Here is a 20,982-nt window from a genome sequence, read left to right as displayed (position 1 = left end):
TTTTGGTTTAAACAGATTTATAAAATATTGTTCTTTGGCTTTCCGTAATTGTTCATTTTCCTCTTTTATTTTGTAAAAAGGAAATATATAAAAATGTCCTTTGCCACAAGAATCAAAGTGTTCACTACATTGCGTGTTTCGTATGGTCGGATCCTTAATCTGTTGTTTGTGCACGCGAACACGATCGGCTAATTTGGTTCCGGTTTGTCCTATATAATTTTCCTCACATGTAGGACACGTCATACAGTATATAAGGTTTTTAGATTTACACGTCATAGAAGATTTAACGTCAAACTTCATTCCGTTTTTAAAAATAATGACGAAAATATCGTTATCAAAGAAGCCGACAAAGGAGGCGGAGTAGTCATCATGAATAAAACATATTACGAACGTAAGATTTTGAATATGCTACAGGACCCTAACTACTATGGGAGTATTAATGCAAATCACGAGACAAAAACTTTAGCAAAGATAAAACAACTTGTCAGTGGGCCATCCTCGGGAGATATAACTGCTAAGGAGAAAGACTATCTCACAAACTTTGAAACAAAAGAGAGTCAATTTTACGGATTACCAAAAGTACACAAGTCATCAGAAATCAAAAACGCCATACAGGCTCAGAGAGGAGAATATATTTGCTGTCTAAATCCCGAAGATCTCTCTTTTCGGCCAATCGTAGGGGGGCCTAATTGTTCAACTCAAAGACTGAGTCACTTGTTAGACATTTTATTAAAGCCTTATTGTGAAAAGGTTCCTAGTTTTATAAGAGATGATATAGATTTTATCAACCACCTACCAGAACATATTCAACCTAATACGAAACTCGTGTCATTCGACGTCGTGAATTTATACACAAATATACCCGTGGACTTGGGTATAAAAGCGGTTAAATACTGGATTGATAGATACCCAAACTTACTACAGGATCGTTTTGAGCAAGAATTCATCTTAGAAGGATTAAGAATTATACTTCAAAACAATACATTTGCCTTCGGAATAGAGCATTTTATTCAAACCAAAGGAACAGCGATGGGAACAAAAGTGGCTCCCACGTACGCCACCTTAACTTTGGGATACCTCGAGCAAAAACTCCATCAACGACTTGTCACTCTATGGGGAGAAGAGGACGCTGAAGCTATAACATCAAAGTGGAAACGATTTTTAGATGACTGCTTCATTCGGTGGAATGACAACATTGAGAGATTATCAATTTTCCACCAATTATTAAACGACTTAGATTCCAACATTAAATTTACCATGGAAAGCAGCGATATGGAATTACCTTTCCTTGACGTTCTTGTCATTAAAGAAGATACCAAACTTTCAACGGATATTTTCTACAAATCAACTGACACCCACCAGTATTTACATTTTGGATCCTGTCACCCTCATCACACAAAAACAGCAATTCCATACAATCTGGCTAGACGTTTATGTGCTATCGTTAGTGACGAAAACACCAGAGATATCCGACTGAAAGAACTCAAGTTATACCTTTTAAAACAGGGATATCCTCAAAACCTGATAGATAACGGGATATTGAAAGCCAAAGGATATGAACGGTCAGAATTACTGTCTACAAATACCCAGGAAAATAAAACGGATATAATTCCGTTTGTGCATACCCACAATCCAAGGAATCATAATTTGACCTCCGTAGTACACCAACTTAACAACGTTCTGAAAACGGACCGGTCAACACAACAAATATATAGAGATGTAAAATTTATTAACAGCAGAAGACAGCCCAAAAATCTTAGAAGAATTCTGTGTTCGTCCCATTTTAAGAATAGTTACAAAGTGACTAAGTGTGAAGACGCGCGTTGCGGGACGTGTACACATATAATGGAAGGATCAACTTATGACTTTAATGGAAGACAATTCACAGTCAATGCAAACATGTCTTGTGCCACTAAAAATGTAATATATGTAATAACGTGTGCTGGATGCCAAGAATTTTATATCGGGGAAACAAGCAATCAATTGCGTGCCCGGGTACGTGTCCACCGACAACATATTAACTCTCCGGAATATCGGCAAATCCCTCTGAGTGAACATTTGGATACTTGTGGAAATAAACAATTCACTATATTTCCTTTTTACAAACTTTCAAGTGAAAGTGATATTCAGAGACGTGAGAAAGAAAAACATTTTATACATGTGTTCAAACCTAGACTGAACAATTGAGCATAATCGTTGTAAAAATTGTATTTATTATTTTCATTCTACAGTTTTCCCGCAAAGTTTGACTATGACGTCACAATACACGTTTGTATGTAATGTTCCGCTTATTATGACGTTATGACGTTATGTTGCTATGTTACGTATTATAAAGCTTCTGAAGATTTGAAATGAAAGCGCTTAAGCTAAACTAAAGGTTTTCGTGTTTCTTTTTTAAAAACATTTACCTGTAAACTACCGAGCACTGTGGATTTTTTTCTGTTTCAATATATATATATATATAATAAAAAACTTTAAAACACTTTTCGAAATATTTCAGCCGTGTCACCGGCCTTCATCAGTCGTGTTTATTTAAATGCATAGCAACTCAACAGTATTATGACGTCACAATGAACATAGAAATTGAGAGGCAACGTCATGCATTAAAATTGCGCCAAAAACATCTGAAAATATTGTGAGAGCAAAAATTGTACTTGTGTATCAAAATTTTTATCATACAGAATAAAATACTAGAATACGGGGTATATTAAAAAGATGATTTTAAAGTATATATAAAAGTATATCTGTAAAAATAAGTATACAATGTCACACAAATGTTCATAAATCCAATTCAAAGACAGAAGTGTTCCCTTTTGTTAATACCAAATGGTATATAAGTGTTCAACTTTTTCTTCCAAAGATTTTCTCTATATTTGCGGTAAATGTCATTCTTATACAGTTTTTCAATGCCTATTATATTATAATCTTCTACTGTATGTACATCTGAATTAAAATGAGTAGCCACAGGATCATTTGTTTCTCTTCTAATTAAAGACAAATTCAACACATGTCTTTGATATAAAATATCACCAGTTTCTCCCACATACACTATTTTGTCACACTTTTTACAAAAAATTCCATAAACAACATTCCTTGATTTACAATTAATATAATTTTTGACTTGAAAAGTGCATCCGTTATTATCTTCAAACTGGCTGGTTTTCACAACAAATTTACACAAAATACATTTTTTAGCACCACATGGCTCACATAAATTTCCTTTTTTAAAAAATAAATTGTTGTGTTTTTTATACACTAAAATGTCTTTCAAATTTTTGTCTCTTTTATAGGCAACGATTGGGGTCTTTTTGAACGCGAGTTTCAGGCGATCGGAATTTTCAAGAATTTTTTGTCTTTTCTTCAAAATGTTATGAATATTCGGTAATCCTTTTGAATAGGTCAACACAAGGGGAACACGGTCACATCGCGTTTTATTTTTTCTATAATTTAGTAGATCCGAGCGATTGAGTTTGTCAACTTTCGTAAGTTGTTTTTCTACTTCGTTGCTAGAATATCCTCGTTTTCGCAAGTTCTTTTTCACTTTATCACGTTGGCTTTGATAGTTTTCCTCTGTGGAGCAAATACGACGTGCTCTAAGACCAAGGCCGTACGGAATTGAACTTTTTGTAGATTCGGGATGGCTGGAGGTTTTGTTAAGGTACATATGTTTGTCAGTTGGTTTGCTGTAAAGATCTGTTGTGAGAAATCCGTTATCCAGAGAAATAGAAACATCAAGGAAGTCTATTTTTGTTTTTGAAAAACGCAGGTCAAGCTGAATGTTGGGGTGAATATTATTTGCAGTCATATGGAAATCATGTAGTTCTTCTTCTGTCCCCGTCCAGATCCCAAAAATATCGTCAATGTATCTTAGATAAAAAAGAGGTTGTTGTTTACAAATCGCCAAAAGAATATTTTCCCATTCCCCCATGTATACACATGCATAGTTTCGTCCCAGTTTAGATCCTATAGCAGTACCTTCGGTTTGGATATAATGTTTATAGTTGAAAATTCAAATTCAAATTCAAATTCAAAGTAAAATCAAATTCAAATAACCGATCCCAATGGCAAAAGTACCCGAATGCGGAGGAATGCGATCATAAAAAAGATTTCATTTGTTTAAATTACTTCTCAAATCATTTTAATTTCATCAAAACCTCACATCGCCCGTGCAATTGCTTTGCATCTAATTCTGAAGCAACAGATGATCTATTATCGGAAGATTCTAAAATGCACAACGTGGATTCGGAGGAAAAGGATGGGAACAATGAAACTATGGTAATGCCTGATAATAGTACATGTTCAGATAAGGATGTGATCAATATGTCTTCAAAAAAACTAACAAACGCGCAGTTAAGCTTACTTAAAAAAGGACTAAAATTTGTACCTACTAAAAAGAATATTGATTTCACACAGTTATTAACAGACCTGCAAACATGGGAACGTAGAATGCGACTGCGGGAATTCTTTTTTAATGAGGAAGATGACGAATCTTCAGATACAGATGAACAGTATGAGAAAAAGAAATCAAATTCAAAGTGGACACCAGAAGAGGGGAGGGACAAATGGCTTGATGAATACATTAGACAAGTTAAGGAAGATGTAATTAGGGGATTAAGTAGAAATTTTTCGAGCAATATTACAATCTCAGAGGAAAGTGCTATGAGAGAGCTTCTAGAGGATCCAAATATTATCATTAGACCAGCAGACAAAGGATCAGGAGTCGTTGTTATGGATACAGATAAATACGTTGATCAAGTGGAAAACGAAATGCTGAATAGCTCATCCTACAGTGAAGTAAAAGAAGACAGATCTCAACAAATAACTAACAAAATAAAAAAGTTAGTGAATAACATGCATAAAAGAGGATCTATCTCGACAGAGCTACGACACTACCTTTTACCGACAGAAATTTCTTCCGGTAAACTACAGGCCAATCCAAAAGTACACAAGAAAAATCACCCGCTGAGAACTATAGTAAATGGCCGTCAACATCCCACAGAAAAACTAGCAGAGTATGTTGAATTACAGCTCGAGGATGCAAACAAATCACTTAAAAGTTACATACAGGACACCACGGATTTCTTGAGGAAACTCTCAACATTGAATCAACCGTTGCCGAATTCTTCTTTATTATTTTGCATGGATGTTAAATCACTGTATCCTAGTATACCAAGGAAGGAAGCAAGGGAAGTAATTAAAAGGATTCTAGAAGAACGACAGAAAAAAGAAGTAGATACTGACAGTATTCTAGAAATGATGGATGCTGTCCTGGATAACAATAATTTTAGTTTCAACAATAAACATTATATCCAAACCGAAGGTACTGCTATAGGATCTAAACTGGGACGAAACTATGCATGTGTATACATGGGGGAATGGGAAAATATTCTTTTGGCGATTTGTAAACAACAACCTCTTTTTTATCTAAGATACATTGACGATATTTTTGGGATCTGGACGGGGACAGAAGAAGAACTACATGATTTCCATATGACTGCAAATAATATTCACCCCAACATTCAGCTTGACCTGCGTTTTTCAAAAACAAAAATAGACTTCCTTGATGTTTCTATTTCTCTGGATAACGGATTTCTCACAACAGATCTTTACAGCAAACCAACTGACAAACATATGTACCTTAACAAAACCTCCAGCCATCCCGAATCTACAAAAAGTTCAATTCCGTACGGCCTTGGTCTTAGAGCACGTCGTATTTGCTCCACAGAGGAAAACTATCAAAGCCAACGTGATAAAGTGAAAAAGAACTTGCGAAAACGAGGATATTCTAGCAACGAAGTAGAAAAACAACTTACGAAAGTTGACAAACTCAATCGCTCGGATCTACTAAATTATAGAAAAAATAAAACGCGATGTGACCGTGTTCCCCTTGTGTTGACCTATTCAAAAGGATTACCGAATATTCATAACATTTTGAAGAAAAGACAAAAAATTCTTGAAAATTCCGATCGCCTGAAACTCGCGTTCAAAAAGACCCCAATCGTTGCCTATAAAAGAGACAAAAATTTGAAAGACATTTTAGTGTATAAAAAACACAACAATTTATTTTTTAAAAAAGGAAATTTATGTGAGCCATGTGGTGCTAAAAAATGTATTTTGTGTAAATTTGTTGTGAAAACCAGCCAGTTTGAAGATAATAACGGATGCACTTTTCAAGTCAAAAATTATATTAATTGTAAATCAAGGAATGTTGTTTATGGAATTTTTTGTAAAAAGTGTGACAAAATAGTGTATGTGGGAGAAACTGGTGATATTTTATATCAAAGACATGTGTTGAATTTGTCTTTAATTAGAAGAGAAACAAATGATCCTGTGGCTACTCATTTTAATTCAGATGTACATACAGTAGAAGATTATAATATAATAGGCATTGAAAAACTGTATAAGAATGACATTTACCGCAAATATAGAGAAAATCTTTGGAAGAAAAAGTTGAACACTTATATACCATTTGGTATTAACAAAAGGGAACACTTCTGTCTTTGAATTGGATTTATGAACATTTGTGTGACATTGTATACTTATTTTTACAGATATACTTTTATATATACTTTAAAATCATCTTTTTAATATACCCCGTATTCTAGTATTTTATTCTGTATGATAAAAATTTTGATACACAAGTACAATTTTTGCTCTCACAATATTTTCAGATGTTTTTGGCGCAATTTTAATGCATGACGTTGCCTCTCAATTTCTATGTTCATTGTGACGTCATAATACTGTTGAGTTGCTATGCATTTAAATAAACACGACTGATGAAGGCCGGTGACACGGCTGAAATATTTCGAAAAGTGTTTTAAAGTTTTTTATTGTATTGACAAAAAGAGACTTTGGATATATATATATATATATATATATATATATATATATATATATATATATATATATATATATATATATATATATATATATATATATATATATATATATAGAAAATAGTTCACAGTCGATGTCACACAGGTGAAAATAATTATAAAAGAAAAAGAAAATGAAGTTTCCAAATTTCATTTAACACAAGCGCTTTCTGGATTTCATAATTTACTAAGCAAAACAATCAGTTCAATTTATGTACACCTGAAGATGGATATTATGAAATCCAGAAAGCGCTTGTGTTAAATGAAATTTGGAAACTTCATTTTCTTTTTCTTTTATAATATATATATATATATATATATATATATATATATATATATATATATATATATATATATATATATATATATATATATATATATATATATATATATATATATATATATATACGAGAGTCATTCAAAAAGTTCGTAGACTTTTATCCTAACTTCTTTATTTAACGTCATATTATATCCAAATTTGGTACAAATATTTTACAACAGATTCAAATCATTTGAGTAAAAAAATTGGAATGTATCCTCATATTTATTAAAATTACCAAGGATTTAGAACAGCAAAAATGGGGTCACGGAGCACCGTCAAAATTGAGAATTTTTCTAATTTTCACTTTATGGTATTTACAGCTATTCCTTTAACAAATGAATCTGAAACGAAATAAAATTTACATGCTTAAATAAAGTATTGCTGTATTAATCAAAATGAAATCAGGTTATGTAATATCTCGTTCCATTTAAAAGATATCAGCTTCTAAATATATATCGACTTGATTAAAAAAGGCAAAAAACCATGACTTTGGAGGACGTCACGGAGCAGCAAGTAGCAAGAAAATTAGACTTTACATTCGGGAAACTTTTTCTACGAGCTGAAAAAATCCTTATAAATCAGGATCTGTGTGAAAAAAATCTGTGTATTTGTATTAAGTTGAAAATACAATTTTTGAGTGGTAGCGAGTTTGAATCGGACGATGGATTGTCTGCAAAGAAACAGGTTAATGTTAAAAATATTGTCAACAGAGTAAGGAACGTCATTGAACGTGATGTGTGCTTCAATGTTGCAGAAATAATAAAGTTGCATGGTAAATCAAAGAAATTGAAAACAACATTCTAATTCAAGCTATATTTGTATAATTGTTAGCAAACCAGGTGTTAAATATTGTGGATATGTGTTTTGAATGGAGAAGACGCAACAAACCGTGTTTTAAATAACAAAAATGTGTATACTTTTGACAAACTTTCTCAGCGTTGTTTTTGACGTTACAATATTGGTTAACCGTGTTCCGTGGTAACAAAACATGTTGCTTTTAATTTTGGCTAACGTGAGTTCTGTTTAACCAAATGGAATAAAACTTCACACTTCAACAAAATAAATGTTTATGTTTACGAAAATGTGTTGATCTATAATCTTGTAATAATCATATGACGATGAGAAGCATTGTTTAGGTTTTTTTTGAATGACCCTCGTATATATATATATAAAACTGCGCAGCACCCAGTGCAAATAGATCTACGTTTTTCTCGTAGTCTTTAAAGGTTTGCTGAATTAAGTGCAGCTGCTTGGATGTGTTTTCTGTCAAGAAGATTGTCAGTCTCATGTTCAGATTTTTTTTTCGAAGGAGCATAGGCGCTTGAACGGCATTGCAACAAGTATCAATGATAGAATTTTACACTAAAGCATCTCTACACCATTCTTAACAGTTAAATGACCATCTGAAGTCTTGTATACATGACAATACGTGAGTACATCTCGGAGTCGGTTGTTGAAGAGAATGGAATACACGTGAAATTTTTATTAACCGAATACGTACAGGCCATTGTCCACAAATAGACATTCAATGGAGCGGAGAAAGTCACAATATTACCGTTGTTAGTGAATTGCTTGTAATGGGAGCATGGAATTAGTAGATAACGATGTAAACTTTGTGTTAAGCATGAAAAATGCTTGAAAAGATGCATCATGTCTTTCCGAGAGCGATTTGACAAAAACATGGCATTTTCCAAACGTAATATATTGTGTAGTAACCCAACTCATTCAGCGGATTGGTCGATTTGTCACTCACGAATCTCATTTAGCATGTAAATTTATTCTGACGTCACGGAAAATAGTTTCCTCGACCTGAAGGCCACTGTTCATGGCATTGTAAAGTCATAAAAAGAAGGCGGGTTTAAGTCCTTACTCAGCTCCAGAGAATCTCATCAAAAAAAGTGTATGAGGTAGAAGAAGCGGACATTTAAAAGAATAATGACGTTATTGGACGTCATGAAAATAAATGACGATAGCGCCGGGTGATCATATTTTGTCGTTTTAATTTTATAATATTTCGGCAAATAATGAACGTATCAGGCAAAAATTTCTTTATTTTTTGTTGTTTTATGTTTCAAAAGCACAGACTACATAGAACTAATTTTATAGCCTCAGTCAACAAACTTTTTGATAACCCCTCGTATGTTTCTTAAACACTTGCAAATGACCAATGATAAGGTACATGTAATAAGTTATTATTGTAAATAATGACCTTTATGTGACATGTTCTTGTATATTTCTTTATATTAAATTATTGTATAACAATGGCTCTTTTGTAATAGACTTATGCAATGTGTCATCTGGGCTTTACTTATGTAACTTGATTTACCCCTTTCCGTATTGTTTTCAAACAATCAGCAGAGCGCTTTGCTATCACGTGTCCATTGTTTATCTTTTTACCAGAAGAGAAAGTCACGTCATTTGTACTGCCTGCTGGTTGATCCCCCTTTTTTTCTATTGTATATCATTTACAATGACATTATGGTGCTGGGGGTCAGATTGTGCAATATTGTGATAAAGATATGTAATATTTTATATTTAAGTCCCCTTTCTTGACCCCCTTTCTTGTATTGTAAATATGTTTTACTACTTTTACGTCATTTACTTCAATAAATGACATTTTTCACTTCAATGATGTTGTTTGTTTTTGCCTGCTTTAGCCAAAAAACAAGCTCAGTTGTCTGGCAGGAATACTAAGGAACATTAAGTAAATTACATGTAACGAGCTTCATTTTCATTTTTCAAAAAAAATCAGCTGTCAATGAGGTCAAAAATCCTGGATGTATATTTATCCTTTGAACATGTTGTATGTACATGTAGAGCTAAAAAAAACTTTTTTAAGATTCCACATCTGATTTGCACCACTTCTCCGATATATTGTCGCACAGTTCTCCTTATGATTATTCGTTTATGGAGTCTGTGTTCATCCAGTCTCTATATGATCTTTGAGCTTAAAATTGTTTTCAGTTTCATGTACAATAATTTACGATATAACTTGCGAGTCTTGCATAAATAATTGAAGTTTTGGAGAAACTTCCCTAGACTACAAAGGTGATTAAACACATATCAGCATATATAATATGTCTTTCCAAAAAGTATTGTAAACGTTATGGTTTCATATCTCTTGAGAAATTAAGGGTATATATTTTAAAAGGCCATCATAATTAAAGAAAACTCGTAAAACTGTAAGAGGAAGAAAAACCATTTTAAACATGAGACTCACAGGCCTTATAGGTTATAGGTTATGGGTTTCTGTTCTAAACCAGAGGCCATAAAACTCACAATTTTTAAAATAGATACCCTTGTTCATCATGAATATTCAATAAGTTTGTTTATTTAAGGTCAGACGACATGTTCCTCAATATTATATAATTTTCCCCAAGAATTAGTCATTGAAATATGGGTACTTAATAAAGTTTCCTCACAAAAAACTAGGGTACCTTACCAGGCATATCGCCAAGATACCACAGGGTCATACTTCTTATATAACCTATATGGTAAATATTCTAAATGGCCTATAACACAATTTTTGGTGTACTTATAATTAAAAACATTTTGAAAACAATGGAAAAATTAAGAGAGAATGAAAAATATGAACACTTTTTGATACAATACCAAGAGATGCTAGATATGTCTTTAAGGAACGTGTCGTCTGACCTTTAAACCAAAGGCAGAGCATTATCAAAATTAAATCACTATCACTATAAAATTTGTATAACCCCTGCATAACAAGATCACTTGATGTTCGGGCCATACATTTCACAATTTGGAGAGGTATCCTTGCTAATCTCAACAGTTACTGATTTATTTTGTTTAATAACTATCCAGGCGCAGATGAGATCTTCAAGGTAAATTGCTGCATAATGTATATTTGCTACATAATCAAAAGAACCCCAATTTTCTCAAGAGGAACATAAATAACAGATAAACAAAATAAAAAGCCTCGACAACTTAACTCCCGACCAAGTGGCCATGAAATTCACAAGATTGAAAGTGAAAAATATGAACATAGCAACCAATTTTCAAATTCAAAGGTCCATAAAACAATACAAAACACTAGCAGAGCAAACATGGACCTCCAAAACATCAAAGGTGGGATCATGTGCCACGGAGAATAAGGCATACCCTACTGACCGGTCACACCCGCCGTGTGCTCCTTGTCATGATCGGGAATTAACGGGAAAATCTGTCATTAATTGAGTGTAAAAATAATGGAATACCAGTTAGTTTGAAAAACACCAGTCAGCATTTGACTCAAAGATAAATTGTTTTTGCTGACAAGGTCATTGTATTGACCATACAAATGATGACATTAAACGAGACTGCTGATAATTTTGTTTCATCAACTTGTTTGTCAACAATCTACCTCGTTTAAGAAATTTATCATGCATGGAGCATGCTTTTGCGTATCGAATCAACGGAGATTTATAAACCCCATATGCAGGTGACGAAAGGATATTGATGCATAAGTAAGGGAAGTTGAGTATACAAAAATTAAAGTCATCACGTTTATTAAAGAGCTTGGTTGTAATATAACATTAACGTCTTTTTCAAGTTAAATATCCAAATATGAAACAGATGTTTTAGACTCTATGGTATCTTTTATCTGAAACTCAACAGGATGTATCGTTTCGACATAAGAATGAGAATTAGCATTGTTAATTGACAATACGTCGTCGATATATCTGAATATCGAGCTGAAGGCCACAGCAAGTGTTTTCTTTTTTATATGCATTAAGATTTTGCACAAATTCTGCTTCATATGAATGCGAAAATAATAGCAAAGCGCAATTGGTATACACCAAAATTCCTATAGATTGTTTGAAGACCTGGTCTCCAAAAACCACCAAGATATCGTCAAGCATCTTTTTGATGTCAACTTTAGGGAACTTGTATGTGCAATCAGAATGTGTTTTAATAAAATAATTTTGCAAATGACCAGTAAATGTAAATTTACTAGTTTCATTTTTATTGAAAAAGCAGCGGTCAGTGATGTAAAAAAAAGCCTGGACTTTAATATATCGTGGGGAATGGTTGTGAATAAAGTTGAAAAGTCGTAAGGTTTTAAGCTGCTGATTTTGGTAAAATCATGTGATTTTTGTGATATAGTTTTGTGATTAGGAGTGATAGGTTGTACAGGTTATCCGAAGAACGATCCTTTGCATATGTAAGCCAATGACGACTCTTTTGTCGATTTTAAAAGTTTATCAAATGAATCCAATTTACAGTTTTTCCGTGATCGTATAGTTTTAGAAATATTCGTTTCTGAAATATGATCAGAACAGACCAATACACTCTTTATACAGATGTCCAAAGGGTCCGTCCAATTTATAAAGAGTTTAAAACCGAACTCCAAATAAATAAATAAACAAAAGTCCAAAAGAATGATTCCCCAAATAATAAAATACCAAAGAGATGTAATGATTTGAGAATGAAACTGGGAATAGGAATAAAAGCGGGAATTAAGATCGGGAATGCTCTTTTCTAACTAAAACAGGGTATTTTGTGCTCAGTGGGTATCCATGGTCCCCAATATAAAAATGCATTTCATTGGATAATTAATCATCGCCAACCACCTACGCTTTGTCCGTAGGTCTGTCCGTTGACCTATGAACCCCAAAATGGCACCACCTTCAAATGAAGGTAAATACATGTTACTAATATTTATTGGCTCAGTCCCCATCTCTGCACCACAGGAGTTCTAGCCTTAAGCTCTTTTACTTATTTACTTCAAAGTTCCCAATTTTATTGCTCTTAGTCAAATCTCTTAATAATACCATTGTATTTCCGTTCAAATTTTATTACTTACTATCGATGGGCTTGATTGGTCTATTTGGATCAATTTCATTACAAAATGATCTACCAAATTATAGTGCATCTGAACAACAAAATCCAATTTGTTTTGACAAGATGTTAATTGTTTACAAAATAAAGTCCTTTTTCCAATTATAGAGTCACCGAATCTGCGTCACTAATAATATACATTCTGATTTAATAAACCTTTGTATCAATTTCTTTTCACTGCTAAAAACTAAAAATGATTATGATATTAATATTGTCTAAGTTTAAAATGTTCAAACAATATGTCTGTGCTAATCCCTATAGGTTTACATTCGTCCCCACACACTAAGAAATTTCCCTGTACACTGGAAAGAACTTTATTCGGTAATAACCAATATCTGCCCCCCAAATCAAACTTTCATGGAGATATATTTAATTCAGTTCTTAAACAGGGGAGTATGCTGATTTCAAAGCACTGAATATTTTTACAAGTAATGGCGCCATATGTACGTTATGACGTCACAAACATGACGTAAATTTCTTTTTTTTTATGAATTTTACAGAAAAATGTACATATTTCGTCGATATTTTGAGTAAAAGTCACCGAGCGCATGTGTGTTCAGGATCAATATTTTGATATAATGTGTAGAATGATAATATCAATGAAATATGTCAATATTGTTCCTGAACAAACTTGCACTCTATAAATTTTAAAGCTAAAATTGTTGAAATTATGTCCATTTTGTCCTCTTTCTGAAAAAGGATATAAAATCGGACTAGTTTATGACCTCAGAAAAACAAAAATTGTGAATACACTGCTTTGGCACTATAATATTTTCTGTTAATTTATATTTCACATACAATTTATTGAATTCAGCACATTTCAGGAAGTTTTCAAAATTTCACTTTTGTGGGGGCAAATATGTGCAATATACCGCATATAGTTCTTTCTCCGTTAGATCCAGAACATAATTTTAAACTTAGTCACAGTTTATTTCGTTCACAAATTGGGGTAATCCCGCGACAATGTTCACTTTTTATTTAACAAAATCCACAGTCTTCGAAGATAATTTAGTCACGATGTCTTTATTGTTAATTGCATACGGTAGTCGCACAGCATAGGAAGTTCGCGGACGTCTTCTTCTTGTTTCCGAAATAAAGTCCAATATATACGGTTACATTGATTATATGGGTCATTATATGTGTCCAATATATGTTTACCTAACAACTCTACGTGGTTATATGGTTGTACTACTGTGCACTACTTGCGCCTTCACTACTCCTCACTAAACTTGTTCGCTTTGGAATCAATGTTCTCATTCCACACTTAGGTATAGATCAAAATTTAGATATATATTCCAAACTAATATAAGTAACATAGGTCACAGTGTTGCTTTTGAAGTTCACGCAGCGGATACAGTCCTGGTGATTTAGTAGATGACGGAGTGCAATTATCACCACTCCAGACGGTAGCATCGTCCTTCAAATTAGAAGCCATCAGTGTATCCTGTACCTTTAAATTCAAATTTTAGTCCAAAAGTAAAGTCCGAATTAAGATAATTTTTGTTCTCCAACGTCAGAATTTGTAATTGACTTATTAATTGTAAGTACATCCGTTCAAACATACAACACAAATCAGTAAATACCATTAGTCTCCAACATTTCCTTCGTCTGTAAGCATCTCCGAATGACTGCTATCACCTGTCGTATTCCTCATTTCGACTTCTTGTGATATCCACAGTCTATATACTCAAAACATAAAACGGTACTATCCTTTTCACAATCGCATCCTCACAGCGAATTTAACTCAGGATTAGTACAAACACTTATGACGGTCCATTAACACTTGGTCAGACGTAATCACCGTCCTTGGTATCAGACCAACGTCATATTTAAAAATAAATGCCTCAAATTTAGCCCACGATAAATTCCAACGTATTGTTTGATTCAGTTTTGCACTTTTCTCCAAATTTCAAAACTTCAAAACAAATCTAGTCAATTTTCAAATTCAAGATTTAATAAATGTGACGAATCTGACGTGAACTTCATTACCATTTTCTCTTGCCTGTCTATTTTTAAGTTATTGCTCAATAATTTCTCTTCTTTTTTAAACAAAATTGATTACAAGCGAACTACCATCACTGCATATGTACAAAATCATTAAATACATTCCTTGTGTAGAAATTCAATATCAAGATGATTTTTTTTTAAATTTTCCAAATATCATTTACTTTTTCTTCTTTGTAGGAAGGAATCAATACTACAAGATAAAAGTTTTTCTTCATTCAAAATTTTAGATATTTCCTTCATTTTCAAAACTGTTGCCAGTTAAGTCATAAACATCCTTTAAAACAAACGAAAACAATAAGGCAAAATTATTTCCGAGCAATCAATTAAAAAAAAAAACAAACCAAAATATGGTCGGGCTCCAGATACTTATGGGTCAGAAAGTTACGTTCTACCTTGCCTCATTTTCCCTCCGCGTTTGACATTTTAGTTATACTTTGCATCGCCTTGGTCGGAAGTAGCGAATTGACTTTGTAATATTTTTCCATTCCTAATTCCGAGCATAATTTTAATTCACAGTCCTTTTTTCACTCTTGATCACGAACGTTAAATTGATTTACAGTACTTCGCAAATCCTGGTCAACGAGCACCAAATTTACTTTTACGATGTAAGCCAGTGACAACTCTTTTGTCGATTTCAAAAGTTTATTAAATAATCCAATTTACAATTCTTCCGTGATCGTATAGTTTTAGAAATATTCTTTCCTGAAATATGATCAGAAAAAGACCAATACACTTTTTATATAACTGTCCAAAGGGTCCGTCCAAAATATAAAGAGTTTAAAACCGAACTCCAAATAAATAAATAAACAAAAGTCTTAAAGAATGATTTCCAAAATAATTAAATGCAATAGAGAAGTGATAATTTCAGAATAAGACCGGGAATACTCTTTTCTGACCAAAACAGGATATTTTGTGCTCAGTGGGTATCCATGATCCCGAAAATATAAAAATACATTTCATTGGATCATTCACCATCACCAACCACCTACGCTTTGTCCGTAGGTCTGTCCGTTGACCTATGAACCCCAACAAGGCACCACAATCGAATACAGGTAAACACTCATTACTAATATTTATGGGCTCAGTCCCCATCTCTGCACCACAGGAGTTCTTGCCTTAAGCTCTTTTACTTATTTACTTCAAAGTTCCGTATTTTATTGCTCTTAGTCAAAACTCTTAATAATGCCATTGTATTTCCGTTCAAATTTTATTACTTACTATCGATGGGCTTGATTGGTCTATTCGGATCAATTTCATTACAAAATGATCTACCAAATTATAGTGCATTTGAACAACAACAAAATCCAATTTGTTTTGACAAGATGATAATTGTTTACAAAATAAAAGTCCTTTTTCCAATTATAAAGTCACCGAATCTGCGTCACTAATAATATACATGCTGATTTAATAAACCTTTATATCATTTTATTTATTCACTGCTAAAAACTAAAAATGATTATGATATAAATATTGTCTAAGTTTAAAATGTTCAAACAATATGTCTGTGCTAAACCCTATAGGTTTACACATACTTTGTGAATTAAATTTGAAATATGACCACACACAATAATATGTTGATCATTATATCTGTGGAATTTCATAAGATTTTATAAGCCTACCATGAGTACGCTCCATCCAAGATAAAAAGAATTTGAATAGAACAAAATGTCCCGACTCCAATCTGCTTGCTTTCAATTCCATTTGATACAGAATAATAATAATAATAATAATAATAATAATAATAATAAAATTTGTATAGCGCCCTATTTAAAATAATTTACTCTAAGGCGCTGAACAGACACTATGTCAGATATACAAGTAGTTAAATACAACACAATAATCATAAAAACAATAATCATAAAAACATAAAACCTAAAATCATTCTAAGAGATCGTAACTAGCATAAGAGTAAGCTAAAATTATATGCTGCTAGACTAAGATCAAATTGAGATCACATTAAAATTTTCACACAATACAGGTTGTGCCAAAAATAAATAGTCTGAGGACAATAGAACTTGATAACTTGTTCAAAAAATAAAAATTATACGTCGTATGCTATCTTAAAAAGATGAGTCTTAAGATCTCGTTTAAAAGCTAAAAGTGACGTCTGGAAGCGGAGAGCATCAGGTAAACCATTCCACAAAGTTGCCGCTGCATGGTCAAAACGACGCGTTCCGTATGTCTCCGTGCGAACACAAGGTTTCACAAGATGTTTGGAGTCATACGAGCGTAGAGTTCTTGACGGTTGATAGACTGTTATGAGTTCCTTTAGGTATGATGGTGATGTCCCCTGGAGTACTTTGAAAGTGTATAAAAGGATCTTATAATATGTTCTAAATTTAACTGGAAGCCAGTGAAGAGATATCAGGACTTCGGATATACGATCATGCTTCCTAGTTCGGGTGACAATCCTTGCTGCCGTATTTTGTACTCTCTGTAGCCGTGAAATATTTGTCTCTGTAATTCCATAGAGTAGTGCATTTCCATAATCAAGTCTTGATGTAACTAGAGCGACAACTAGAGTCTTACAAGCATCTTCTGTTATGAATGGACGAATTCGACTAATATTTCGTAGGTGGTAAAAACAGGATTTGGACACTGCGCTAATCTGAGTCTCCATGGTAAGTGAATTGTTGAAAAACACTCCCAGATTCTTCACACAATCTGATTCACAGATGACAGAACCATCAAAATCAAGTTGGTGTGTGAAAGATCTTTTTAGCTGACTCTTTGGTGAAAAGACGATAAACTCAGTTTTATCCTGGTTCAATTTTAGAAGATTTGCGCACATCCAGCTTCTCACGTTAGCTAAACAAGTTTCTAGTCGACTTTTTAGATCTGGCCATGTTTCGTTCGGTTTTATAACAAGGTATATTTGTGTGTCATCTGCATAACAGTGGAACAGCATGCCATGATCACGACAAATTTTACCGATAGGTTTCGAGAAAAGGCAATACAAGACTGGTCCAAGCACTGAGCCTTGTGGTACTCCGAACCGCAAAACAAGATCTTCGGAGGCACTCCCACTAATGACTACTCTTTGTGTGCGCTGTGTCAAGTAGGATTCGATCCATTCCAGAGTTGATACATTGGAAGGATTAAAATACATACAACAATTTAGAAAAGTTTGCCTCGGTAGTCAGAGAGAAAATGAAAATTAAAACGAAAATACTTTTTTTCCATTTTCCATGGCTACGGTAGGCATTTAGAAAATTTGAATTTTGACTAAACAAATAGAGTTTTACAGTAACTTCAATACATTTTCTTCACGATTGTCCAAGCCACCTCGGAAAACATCTGTAAGTATATTCACCTTCTTTCTGTTTCTTTTATTCCCAAAGCACCTGTTTACAAAAGATTCAAATTTTTACAATAAGAAATGACTTTTACAAAATGTAAGAAACATTTCTTACAAGAAAAAAAAATAATTGTCTGAGCAATCGAAGGGAAGAATTTTTTTTAGCTTTCTTCTGTTGCCAAAGCAATGATGGGTTGTTTGGAAATTATACTTGCCATTCGCTTAAAAAGATTTATGATAATTGTCTAGGGGAACAGCGAGAACACTCCTGGAAAAAATTCTCCCCTTTCCGTACATTTCCATGGCAAGAAAGTTCCTGGACATTGTTTCCATGCATGAGTGGACCATGCAATAGCATTGTGCCCCATGACTTCATTCAGGATGGCATTCATCAGAAATTCTAGATTACCAAGCGGTGCTTTTGTTTGTGATATTTCTCAAAGTTGTTTGTTAAGAATAAGATAATAGAGAGGTTGAGATTTTAAACTTGTACGCGTGCGTGTACTTGTATATATTTTGACGTACACGTACACGTTTTTTTTAATTTATCTGTTGAGATTTTTATGACGTGTAACATGTACCATGTAACATGTACGTGTACATAAAGATCGGTGTCTCTGTTTCAATTACTTAGAAGTTTTTTGTCACCAGTTTAATTATAAGTAAAAAAATGATGAAAATAAGAGCTTCTAAAACTAAACATTCTATGTAATGTATAACAGTCACATTTTCACTTAAATTTGCTTATTGTTATTATTAAAGCTGCACGTTTTCAGTTACGTGTAGATTCCATTCTACAAGTTTTACGAACGTGTAGCAATCTTGACGTCACTATAATTGATGGCGTAATACACACATAATTTAGGTTATTCCCCTACTAGACGTACCCGTACACGTACACGTTTGAAATCTCAACCCCTCTCTAATTTAAGGGGGCCATTGTCGTTTTACATCAGAGCAGAAACAAGACGTTTCTTTTATACTTGTGGACTTTTGCATAATTGTCATTGTGTTTGCAACTGTGATATATGCCTATTAATGTTAATATTGTCAATAATATTAATGTACACAATTAAAAACACGAAAATTTATATATCAATGAAACCTGTTTTATTTGATTTAATAAAGTTTATTTTCATTAGAATTCTTTTCCGTTGGTTTATTTCTAATAACATTTTCACCTGTAGAAAAATGCCTCGATACTTTTTCTATGAGTTCAAAAAGAAAAATTAACTTTCAGCAAGGAAAGTGGTCTAAAACAGGAAAATTTTTGCACTGATTGTATTTTCTCGATAAAACTAACAACAGTTTTTAGCTCACCTGAGCCAAAGGCTGAAGTTAGCTTTTCTGATCAAAATTTGTCCGTTGTCTGTCGTCGTTGTTGTCGTTGGTGTTGTATACTTTTCACATTTTCATCTTCTTCTCAAGATCCGCTGGACCAATTTCAACCAAACTTCCTACAAAGTATCCTTGGGTAAAGGGGACTCAATTTTGTCAAATAGAGGACCATGCACTCTTCCAAGAGGAGATAATTATGAATAAGTGAAAAATTGACAGCATTTAAAAAAAAAATCTTCTCAAGAACCACTGGGCCAGGGAAAATAAATCTCATGAGGAATCATCCTTAGGTAGTGTAAATTCAAGTTTGTCCAAATCATGACCCCCATGGGTAGGGCGGGACTACAATCGTCGATCAAAGTTTTACAAAGAAATATATAGGGACATTCTTTAAAAATCTTTTCAAGAACCACTGTGCCAGGAAAGATGAAACTTGTGGGGAAACATAATAATAATAATAATAATAATAATAATAATAATAATAATAATAATACTTTATTTATAGAAGGTAATCCGATTAGTGCAAGCGCTTGTCTTCCTCAGGGCCTTATCTATAACATATATACAATGTTTTATATAATAAAGACAATAATTACAAACATGAAAAAATAAAATATAAACACTTTGTTACACCAGAATAAATTGAATATGGACAATTCATTGAAAAGAAAGGAAAACTTAAATTTTATGTAGAACCAGTACGTTTCATAAGTAAAAAAATTTTTAACACTACTTTTAAATATCGCAAGGGATTGGGAATTCCTAATACTAATAGGCAACTCATTCTAAATAATAACCCCTGGATATTTTAAAGAATTTTTTAATAATTTTTTTTATATTTTGGTAAACGAAGTTCTGAATTTGTCTCTGAACGTAACATGTATGATCCAGAACTTTAAAATTAAAAAAAATCATGCATATAATCTGGAGACATATTATGAAATATATTTTGAACATCAGAATGCTTTTCTGTAAATATAGAAGTTCGTAAACCGTTAACCAGCCTAAAATGTTAAACAAGGGCATTGAAGGTGCATCATATTTTTCATTTAAAATAATCCTAGCTGCTCGTTTCTGAAGTCTGTATATTCTATCGATGTGAGTTTGAGGGGAGTTGCCCCAAATAGAAAGGTAATATAAAATTGATGGTAAAATAAATGCATTATAAAATAGCTTTCTAGTATGCACCGGTAGAAACTTTTATTTTTTCGTAAAGTAAATAATTTATAAGTAAAGGTTTTGCAAACTTCATCCACATGACAAGTATATTGAAGAGTATGATCAATGTGCACACCTAATAA

At 33.0% G+C, this 20,982-nt stretch overlaps 2 protein-coding genes across 2 annotated transcripts; both read left to right on the top strand.

The window, feature by feature from the left end:
* The first annotated feature begins 405 nt into the window (after positions 1 to 405).
* LOC134241640 (uncharacterized) lies at positions 406 to 2,187 on the top strand. The gene has a single exon (XM_062723676.1). The coding sequence runs from the start codon at positions 406 to 408 to the stop codon at positions 2,185 to 2,187; it is 1,782 nt and encodes a 593-aa protein (XP_062579660.1).
* A 2,040-nt stretch (positions 2,188 to 4,227) lies between these two features.
* On the top strand, positions 4,228 to 15,246 carry LOC134241631 (uncharacterized). The gene is made up of 3 exons (XM_062723667.1): positions 4,228 to 4,275; positions 4,414 to 5,796; positions 15,223 to 15,246. Exons 1-3 carry the CDS (start codon positions 4,228 to 4,230, stop codon positions 15,244 to 15,246), a joined length of 1,455 nt encoding a protein of 484 aa, XP_062579651.1.
* Positions 15,247 to 20,982: the final 5,736 nt, after the last annotated feature.

The sequence above is a fragment of the Saccostrea cucullata genome, unplaced genomic scaffold, assembly GCF_032062105.1.
Source record: "Saccostrea cucullata isolate Sc308-1 unplaced genomic scaffold, CSIRO_AGI_Scuc_v1 ctg563, whole genome shotgun sequence".
Classification (NCBI taxonomy): Eukaryota; Metazoa; Mollusca; class Bivalvia; order Ostreida; family Ostreidae; genus Saccostrea; species Saccostrea cuccullata.
Note: the sequence above shows the minus strand (reverse complement) of the source record. Positions and strands in the feature narration are given on the sequence as shown.